Raw genomic sequence first — 11,091 nt, 5'->3', positions numbered from 1 at the left:
ACTTTAACCGCTGGGAGGAGCTTGTGTCAATTTAATCCATGTCTCGCTACAAACGCTTGCTGATATGTATAGTATATCGCGCCAGACGGTGTTGTGGCATTTGCTTATAGATCTGGGAATGTGCGCGCGGCGGTACACGGCAGTGGGACGATATTCTTGGGCGGTGGACGCAGAAAATGACCTTTTGTGATAACGTTTTTGAGGGCTTGGAGTTTCTGTGGTCATCATTAAACCAGTCTCTTTTATCAAACTGTTTATTTTGTTTTAAGAAATAAACGTCGGCCGCGTGTTTTGGATTTTCCCGCAGGAATGGATCGCGTCAAGAGTTCAATGCAGCAAGTCCCGAACCCGATTCCCAAAGTCTTGAGCCGCCGCGCTGGCGGTGCCAACAGTTTGGAAGTTGAAAAGGAAAACTTCGAGCGTGGTCAGGTAAGACATTGAAGTCGCAGGCAAGTTTTATGCATGCAACGCCAGCGCGAGCTCTTTGAACGCAGACTCATTCACAGCAACAGAACGATGACCGCGAGCTAAAACAAACAAACTGCGTAACGTTATATCAATAGAGTAGTTACTAAGACACAATTGTTGTTATTTTCCTGGACACAGTAAATCAGACAATGTGCACACTTGAAAACATATCAGTATTGTTTTGTTGTGGTAAAAATATGAGGTTATTTGAAGTGTAAGTTATCTGCTTATTTAAAATTAAAATAAATCACAGTTGGCTCTTTAGCGCTTGTTTGTTTGTCTGTCAAAGTCAATTGCACGAAGCGTCTCACCAATGCTTGTCTGGACAAACCATGCCATCATATTTAAAAACTGTTATTTAGGGCATTTTAGATGTGGCCTCAGATTTGTAAACCTTTGATCATGAACTTGTTAGACATCTTTATCAGTCAGTCAATTCAACTTCTAGTCATTTATGTTGGGAGCAAAGTTCTGCTTTGGTTCTCAGTTAGGTTAAACTTTCAAAGTTCAATAAGTATTCAGTTACATGCACACATACGTGGAATTCATTCCAATAACAGGTTATGCTGTGCCAATGTTATACTTTTCATGATATGATGTTAATAGACATTATGAGAGGTCTACCTCATCAATATGTTGTATGAACAGATCCTTTCTGAATGAGTTTTGTGTTTTCAATCTGATGTCCATATACTGAGCAGTTGTATAAAAGCTTTTAGAGGTTTATAGACGCTACTGTAAATCCAATAGGCTTGATGGTCATGGGTTCTGATACAGCCATCAGAGTAATATAGATTGACATATTTGAGAGAAATGTAGATCGTCTTAAATGCATCTAATTTACACACAAGCAGTTCAATGGTTTTTATTTTACGCAAGTGGTTGTACAGTGTTTACGCTTTGAATAATGCAGTGCTTGAGAAAGTGTGTTGTGAAATATGGAGAAATGCATTCTCATTGTTCATGCACTCTTCTCACTTCTCTGGGGGTCTCCCCTCCCCATCCAGAGACAGCAATCGAGAAAAGTAGGTCACATGAATGAAGCTGCAGTCTGCTGCCCCACTGCTGGGTTTCAAATACTGTATAAAACATCACAACTGACCGATTCTTTCCTTCCTTCTAGATGTAGACTTCACTGCATCAATGTAAACTCGCTTGATTTTTGGCATCACGTTTGACTCAAGCGCTCATAATTCTACTGTTTACAACTAGGCCAGTGACATGGATTAGCAGGACGCATGCGCCTTTGAACCATTTTAGGACCAGTAACTGGATCGGTCTCTAAATATGAGTTTTTGTGCTTCATGCTTTTAGATTTTAATTGAATAAATCTGTGTTGTTTTTATTTGAAACAAAATGTGGTGAAATCTGCGCTGGCTTGAAAAACGTCTGAGGTGTTTCTCCCAAAATTGCTTAAATGGGAAATATAAATGGAAACAAAAGAGTGGATTTGGGTACATTTAATGAGAAATCTTCATATAGTTCATATATAGGCATCTTCAATAATATTGACTTTTGATTGCAAACTTTGCAAACCAGTGGCCTGTATCACGAAGCGAGGGGAACAAACGCTGAGTTGCAGAGTAAGTTTTGGGTTGACAAAACCCGACCTGGTTTAGATCAGGTTCAGCTGTAGCACAACACTTGGTATAAACGTTCTTTGTCAACTCAGGTTTGATTCAGAGTTTGTGAGGTGCGTGCACCTGAAAGTGTGACACGTGCGGCAAACAGCCAATCACACGGAACCAATCACATGGAACATGGAAAGCATCATCAGTTTGATTGACTTGCGAGTATCAGCGAAATTCACTTTTCTGTTGAAGATGAGGAGATCACGACGAAAAAATGTCATAAATTGAAACACATTTACAAGGCAGGAATAAACACTGCTACAGTGAAAGTTTGACAAGGCAGCTACTTACTATATCAATACAGAATCAGCTGAATTTAAATGATTTATATAGGTTTATAATAAGATCAAATGATGATATGTATGCTTCATTACTTTAAAATGCTTTTTATATGAATATAGTTATATATATATAATTAGTTTTGATTTATAATCAATACATGTAAATAAATATACAATATAAATAAACACTTGGCAGCAAAAGATTTTCCCTCTATCATCTTATCACTTTTTAAAATTTGGAGCGAGAGATACATGGGGAGTGGCTTCAGATATACGTCACATTTCTCAGAGCTGATTGGTCCAGTTTTGGTTTGCGATCTCTAACCCAGAATAAAACCTGCTCCGGAGCAGGTTAGCCGTGTAGCCTAAATTACCATGGCGACGAAACCCGCTCAAAACCAATCCACCTTCTTGAGCCCAAAAACTCAGAGTATGCTCAAACTAAATGCGAACTTACAAAAACCGGCTACAGAACTCCGCTTGTGACACTGTTGAGATCTCTTCTGAGAGATTTGTGGATCTTTTTCTCAGGAGACTTAAGCAAACGTTTTTAGACAATTTTATTTATGTAGCGCTTTTCACGATGTCGCATTGTTTCAAAGCAGCTCTACAGGTAGAAAACAAAACAAAAACACAGAAAAGGGTAGAATTAGGTACAGTCCATACGTGGTATAGAAAGAGTAAGACCATTCTGATAAAGCAATGTTAATGGAATGTTAACTTTTTCATTAAAAGTTACTGAGTAAATGTATTTGATTAGTGAGGAGACCTTATTATTAGTGAATTATAAAATGTATAGTTGTTTGAAGCTGTTTAAGTCTGATTTTGTTAAGACTGCTTTTGCGACCGATATCAAACAACAAAGGAGTGTTTTGGGCAGGGATAACAGTAGAGGCATCATGTAACTGAGTGCAGCTAACTTCAAACCATCATGAAAAAAGATACTAGTATTGTAACTAATTATAATTATATTTTATAAATACTTATAAAAGTAATTTAGATTTTCTTAAATTAGATTTTCTCATTATAAAATCTAAAAGTTTCATTAAACTGAACTTATTTCAGACATGAATATACACGTATTAACACTGAAAAAGCACAACTGATCAGGTCTCAATGCTATTGTAAGCAGTGCTTATCAGCTAGCTTGCCTAGAGGAAGTCTGATCCCATAATATCCTGTCTCTTTTCTGCCCTTGGAACGCTATGTTTAGATTAATGAGTCTTTTGTGGTGTGAGTTCAGCCTGTTTTAAATGAGAGGATGCTAGTGTGGTTCTCTGTAATGACATGAGCATGGTTTGCCTTGTGGCTGGGTGATGGAAGACTAGCATTTACTTCACATAGGTTTCATGAGTAGGAAATCTAAGCAGGGAATCTTTGTTGTGGTCAAAGTCTATAGCAAAGGCGCATCCGGCCAGCATCAGAATCAACACGGACGAAATGACAAGATAAGGAACCTACAAATCAGTCAAGTGTCATATAAAGCCAATATAAAAATAGCTGAAATACTTTTCTATGCATATTTAGCGTTCAGGTTTGATTGAAGTCTCGTATGGAATATCCGATTTTCAAAATTTCAATCCCTGTTAGATAATCATGCCCCGTCTTACATTTTTCTTCTCAGTGAGTATTCTTTTTTTTGTTCTGAAATGCGTCACATAGAGTTTTTCCCAACGTGCATTGTTTCAAATCAGTTACGTTTGTGATCCTTCCTGTGTTGGTTATGCGCCCATTGAGGAATTCTGGGGAGGAGCTCCTGTGTTTTTCCAGGGCCTACCAACACATAGCCAAACACAAGCCTCCCTATAACCTCCTCATCAGTATTTGACTTTTTACTCTGCTTTATAAGCTTGACTTACTTCCGTGATGAACTTTTTATGGTTAGATTTGACTCTAGTTCCTGTACTCTTTAATCTGGAGTGGGGAGGTTTTTTGGTGTCATAGACTGGAGGAGGGCATTTATGAAAAGTCCTGAGACAGCAGAATGTGCAGGGTCTGGCCTCTGGCCCCGGCTCTCTTGCTGTGGATTAAAAGTCCTGTGCAGGTTTGGCTGGCAGCCAGATGTCTGTGCCATGAAGCGTGTGTTTAGATCACATACCAGACCATCAATGCATCCAGTTGCAGGAAAATAAATGTATAAATGAATAACAAATTACACAACCATGGAAATTTCTGTAGTCAATATTTCTCTAGTTATTCTCAGCTCTAAAATATTTTATCGGCAAGAAACTTCTTTGGGTGAGTGCAATCTATAAAAAAGCTTCTCAACGCTCATCACAAATGTTAGAACTAATTGTTTTTTTTTGGATGGGGGGATGTATGTGTATTAGCAAAGGTCAATGGCTCTTGACATGATGTCATATACAGTGATCTTTGATACTTTGTGCTCGGAATGGCCGTATGTAACTTTGCCATGTCTTTCATTATCTAGAATGGGCTATAAAGATATTTGTCATATACAGTAGTGTTGCATGCTTTCCCTTCATGTGTTTCAAAATATTTTCAGGCTTATGGTCAGTTAGACATGGATGTCTGTTCAGTGATTCAGTGGCAATGTCACTACACAACCGGCATAGTGTCACACTTGGCTAAGTATGTTTGACCAATAAAGCACAGCAGTGTAACCGTCCCGATGGGCCTACCACACGGTACCAGGAAGTGGATGCCAGTAAAGAGCATGCTTTGTTTGGAGAAGATGCTCTGATTTAGCCTTTTTGACACATTTTGCGCAATTAAGACATTTTCAGTGGAAAACATTGATATCATGTCTAGCTAAACTGATCGTGTGTTTTTATTTATTTATTAATTGCACCTTGAACGTAAACTGTTGTATAATTGTTTTTACAACAGACAGTAACGTAAGAAATAAAATGAGGTTTTTTTTACATTGAATTATGCTTAAATAGCTACACACAAGTTTTGTCCAGCCATCATTTGTTATAGCCACATTTTAAAAATAATAGCTGTTTCTAACAACATATTATTATTATTATTATTATATATATATATATATACAAAAAACTTTACACCAAAAAATTCTAAATAATGTTATGACTGCTATATATTAATAAATGCACCTTTGTTATAAAACTGATTTGTTAAACGTTTTACCCCATTCTGGCTGATGCCTTCAATAATCATAATTTTACCATAAAACACAGAAAACAAATGTTTGCAATGCATTAAAACACATTGACACTTACAAGACGAATTTCAACTTGTTTGAGACCAGGGGCTCATCGTTTTTGCTAAACTCGGAGTATTTATTTACGGTCATACTGAAGACACATCTCGTAGCCTCGAGGCTATATTTAAACCTAACACTGTCTTTAATTAAACCTCACTGTATTTCAGTTCTTCTTTTACACAAGCACCTATTGAATAAATATTGAATGGCGCTGCACACTAAGTTTAAAAGCAGCCAGAGGAGGGCGCTATTAGCTCAAATTACGTCTTGCGAACGTGACTGAATGCGAGAAAATGTCAACAAAGATATAAACACTAGGCTTTGTAGTTTTACATTATGCATGATAAATATTTTCTCTGTTTACTAGGTTAAAAAATGTCATTGTAAAGTGTCAATCTTGTATATTTGAGATAAATTATCCATTGTATATATTGTATGCCTTACCGAGAAACTAACTTGCTTTAGGAAAAGAGTGATGAATTCATTCTGCATGTCTGCCGCGATGTTTACCTTTTGCTGGATGCTTTTATTACATCATGGCTTCTTGTGTGTTATTACATCACGGTTACTTCTGGTTTTTGGTGATGCGAGATTTAGTATGAAGGATGTGTTTTTTGAACGCTCTCCACATTTCCTTTTAAGTCAACACAAGTAACAGCAATAAAACTCATAGCAGTGAGCTTCAGTAACCCGTTAATCGCACACACTCTTCTGGGGTGGGAATGCCACCCCTCTTCCTGGGCTGGGAATATGCTTTTCTAGACCGTCCTTCTACACGACTAGTAATCGAACGATGAAAGTCTAGCCATCTGCCAATCGGCGCTTGGGCGGCGAGGACGAGGGGGAAAGAACAAGGCACGGGAAGAATGAGAAAGAGGGACACATGTTGAGTTAACGGACCGTCCGCCTGCCTCCGCCTCCCTAAGCGGACTCGTCTCCCTTTCCCTGCCTTTAACTCCACACAGGGCACAGATTCACCTACGCTTCCATATCCCCGCTGAACTATGGATTCAAATAAAATGGTAGGTGATGGACGAAATGGGAATGTTAGCCAACGTTGATCGGCGGGTGGGGAGGGGATCGCGCTGGTTGTTCGCGGGGTTATTTTGTATCGAGGATTATATGGCGTGTTACATTGTTGCTTTGAAGTAAATGTCCCGCAGATTTGCAATGCAGAATGACACACACGAGTGAAGAAACGCTGCGAAATAGTTAGCGCATTAGCCAGCTTCACGTCTGCTGGGCTCATCAAGTATTTCTCAAAACATTCCCAACGAAGAATGAGAGGGCTTTTCATGGCGAGTGGGCTAATATAAGCACGCTTTGTCGGTGGGAAATGCATGCGAACCGTGTTGTAGTGCATTTAAAGTGCACAGCTGATTTCAGAGCGTTTAGTCAACAAGAACACGCGACTGTATTGATATCTTCATCGTGCAACTAATGCAAACTTTATAGGTGCTTTGGGGACCGTAAAAGCTGTGCTGTTGCCTTGCTGTCGGATGGCACTGATATTTAGTCTGCTTGTGAAAGCATTGGCTATTCGTCTTTGTTTGGATAGTTGAATTTGTTTGCTAACCTTCTGTTTACTCGCAATGCATCCTTAGGAATATTTTGTTACAGTAAAAGTTTAGTATGCAGACTGCATACATATTATGTGTATCAGTATAGTTTAACTACAAATGACATAACCAACAAACTTAAACCATGGTTAAATTCTGTAAGGGTAGTCAGCTCGCATCGTTGTTTCACACCAGTGTAGAGTTGTGCGTGAAAACAGTCAGAATTGTTTGAATTGCAAACACAGCCTGTTTTCAAAATCATTCTTTGATGAACGTACCATAACTGGAAGAGATTTTTTTTGTGACGTTAATATTTCAGGTTTTTCATTTCAGTCTTGGTCTTATTGTACAGCTCCAAAGCAGGTGCAATAAGATCAGCCGGGCTTCTCATGTGTCTCACCCCACCACCCTCACCCACATCGGGGGCATCTTGGTTCTGACAGGCATTCATAAAACATGCGGCCTTTACTGTTGAATTTTGACCGTATCAGTCTTTGGATCCAGTGTAGGTCCTGAGACAGGCCCAAAGACAGTACCGGGTGTTTTATTTGGCTGCAAGATTCACTGTTTTGACTTAAACTGCTGCACCCCTCTCTGCTTTGACTCCCCACCAGTTATCAACATTATGCGAATGATATCTGTTTGTTCTCAAATCCCTCATGTCATACTCGGTTTGACCATGGTATGAAAACATGTCTTTGCTTGAGTGGGGTCCTGGGATGCCCGCCGGAGCTGTGTGTGTTTGTGCAAGCTAGGAGGCTAAAGCTTTGTGAAAAGTCGATAATTGATGTAATTTCCACTGAAGCAGAAGCACTTTTTGGATTTGAGCAGTGCCTTCTGGGTTTACTAAGAGGGTTGTAGGCTCGGAAATCTGCGTTAGTATGCTTGTAAAACTCACCACCACATGCTTGCTTTCTATTGTGCTCCTGTCATAGCACTCAAGTCGCTGTTGCTAACCAAAGGGCCTCGAAGCAACACTTATCAGGTTCTTTAGAAACCTGACCGCCTCTTCTCTTATGTATCGCAGAGATGATGCGTTATGTTCTTGATTAATTTAATGGACATTAACAGGCGAGACATTTTTTTTTTCTCAATTTGGTAACCAGCAGTATGTGAATATCTTCATCTCATTGGCAAGTGGTATTCCGCATCCACACATCCAGAATAAAAGCTTGTGTTTACATGTCTGTGCTCTGTGCATGTTCAGTTTGTATTTATAAACGCATTAACGTAGGCTACATGTATACGTTTAAGAAAACAATATAAAAATGAATAAATGTTTATGTAATTTAAATTATATATAAATATGTACTGTACGTGTATGAGTTTATAAATACAAAATTAATATGCACAGTCACCGTGCACAGACATCATGTAAACACAAACTTATATTCTGGATACGATTAATTGTTGAACAGCCCTATGAAAAATGTTGACTAGCAGCCATATTTTGATTTGAAATGTGTTTTGGTTTCAGTTTTGCTAAATAAGCTTCAAATATTAATAGTTTTCTCACACAATAAATTTGCTTCAGAATACGTTTTTGTGTGCTAAACATCATTTAGAAAGTACAAATTCCTTTAACTCAATTTATTTGAGGTCAGAAAGACTGTAAATAATATAAAATCTTGTTTTTGCTAAAGTATTTTTGAAGCATCTCCTTTAAACATGTATCCACTACTTGTTTACAAATGAGCAAAATTTGCAACAGCACCTGAATAGAGCTCTTTATGTCCATTGTGACTTTTCCTTCCAAAGTCTTAACTAGGTGTTGACTGAGTGTTCCCTGTGAGGGGAAGTTTGAGTCACGAATGAACAAATTAGAACATTATCTTGAAAGGGAAGAAAAAATAATTTCGTAAGGCAGTACACAGTTGCCTTTCAGTGAGATGACCTTTAAAATGGGTGGAGTGGTAGCTGAGACCGTGCTTAGCTGAAAAAAACACAACGCTAATGGATAATTGCACCCCCTCTCAATCAAAAGGCCAAGAAAGGAGAAGTTTGTGTAGTGCTGTTTTTTATGGGTGTTGGTATTAGAGTTCAGGCCTAGTGTGATTTAAATAGAGGGCCACTTCAGGGAAGTGCAGATGTATTTTTAGTTCTTTCAACTTTACACCCACACCACAGAATAAGCTAAACGAGAAGCCACAGGCCGATACCTCATTCATTGCTCACTGTTAGAAATGCGTCTGAAAGCACATGTTCAGACAATTTTGGAGTGGCAGCTTTTCCCCAGAACTATCAAGATTACCTAAAATGGGATGCTGGATGTAAGAAAGTTGTTTGGGTTGGCCGCGATGCCCTCTGGAGAAGCGTGGGTAGAGCCGGGCATTCTGCAGCCAACAGGAAATGCTAAAGAGTGGGTGAAACAAGTCAGGAAGAGCTAGAAGAGGCTTCAGAATACCCCTGGGCTTTTAAACTGTAAATCTAAGCTTGGGACAAGAGACCTTATGGACCAATTTAGTGATGGTGACCGTCCCATCCCCCAGCAAGAGAAACTGAGTACATTGCCAATGACAAGCAAAGTTATTATATGAAAAGACAGTTTTTACTCAATTTGTCAGGAAGGTAATACCACGTGTGTCTGTAACAACCCGCACAATTTGAGGTGTCATTCAGTCCTCCAGTTTGTTGAAAGCAAGCCTCACTAATTGTTCATCATAACATCTAATCCTCCATGCTCATGGCTCAGCATGGGTTAAAGCATAAACCTCGATAAGAAGAAAGCCATTTCCTTACACTCTTCTCTCCAGGCAGATGAGGTCATATTAGGACAGCCGGCCTTAATATCCCCGTAGACCATTAGTGCTGTCTGCGATGCCATCGATCTGATTGATGTTGTGCATTTGGCAGTTATGTACAGTACATAAGGACTGTCAGAATAGCTACCGACACAGATGTTTGCAGATCATCATTCACATATGTTTTGTTTAACAACTTGTGTCAGCTTGATACAGAAACATCCAGTCTTGTGGTAATACGCCCTTTTCACATGACGTCACGCATCTTCCGTTCTGCCGCGAAGCAGTGTATCATTACTTCCGCTAGCACTCCAGTTCATAAGGTGGCGGTAATGCACCTATAAGCTGATTTGCCAACCGTCAGTAAAACTCAAGAAGAAGAAGTTACTTCCGCTAGCGCCTCAGAATGAAGTTTACCAAGTGGCTTGCACATCTGCCACAAATACGTCTAGATGATGTACAACGTCTTGCAGACAAATTTTCGCTAACGACAAGATCAAAGCTAGAGAAAGGATACAAATTCTTCGTTGAACAGTACCTGTTTGATTATGAAGGTAAGTGTTTTGTTTTCTTTTTGTGTTAGCGAAGGTGCTAGGATAAGTACTTGAATACGTGTTCTGTCAGTTTTTTTTCTCACTGTTGTTAAATTCCAGCGCGACGGCAAAACGGAAGTTCTTCTTCTTCTTCTTCTTCTTCTTCTTCTTCTTGTTTGTTGCAAGACGGATGTTATGATACACTGCTTTGCAAAAAGGCGGAAGTTAAGTGACGTCATTGTGAAAAGGGCGTATTAAGCATCTAATGGATTGACGGGATTAGTGGGCGAGAGCTTCGATAAACTACTCGTGACATAATGGGCTGTTTAAGAGCTTTCTTTGTATAAAATAGCTGGAAATGTTGTTGCTGTGTGGTTGGGAATCTGTAGTACGTGGGATGACTGTGCCGATGATGTCTTTTGTGACACAAACTCATTTAGCCTTTGGAGGGTTTTTGTGAGGCTGGAAATATTCAAATACATGGAGAAAAATATTAGAAAAAATAAGATTAACATAATTACGTTTTTTTTCTGTTGTTTCCATGACAGTTTAGTCAGCAAGTCTTCAAATGTCAAAATGTTTTTTTTGTGTGTGATAAATTATGCAGATTTGAATACAAATCACATTGTGTCTTGACTGGATTATTTTCATTATTGTAATACAATAATGTAATACATTCAGAATTCTGTTC

General features: G+C 38.9%; 1 protein-coding gene across 2 annotated transcripts in view; it reads left to right on the top strand.

Annotated features, from left to right (window-relative positions):
* Positions 1–60: 60 nt before the first annotated feature.
* hip1 (huntingtin interacting protein 1) overlaps positions 61–11,091 on the top strand; it is a 35,316-nt gene continuing 24,285 nt past the window's right edge. Inside the window, exon 1 of one of the 2 annotated variants that reach the window (XM_057351217.1) lies at positions 61–429. In XM_057351217.1, the coding sequence (XP_057207200.1) occupies positions 310–429 (120 nt within the window). In that variant the 5' untranslated portion in view covers positions 61–309. Of the gene's footprint in view, positions 430–6,205; positions 6,590–11,091 lie in introns of those variants that run through there. The other variant, XM_057351218.1, reaches the window with a different exon arrangement.

Source organism: Triplophysa rosa, linkage group LG14 (genome assembly GCF_024868665.1).
Source record: "Triplophysa rosa linkage group LG14, Trosa_1v2, whole genome shotgun sequence".
NCBI classification, from domain to species: Eukaryota; Metazoa; Chordata; class Actinopteri; order Cypriniformes; family Nemacheilidae; genus Triplophysa; species Triplophysa rosa.
The sequence above is the reverse complement of the archived record's forward strand: the minus strand, read 5'-3'. Positions and strand labels throughout refer to the sequence as shown.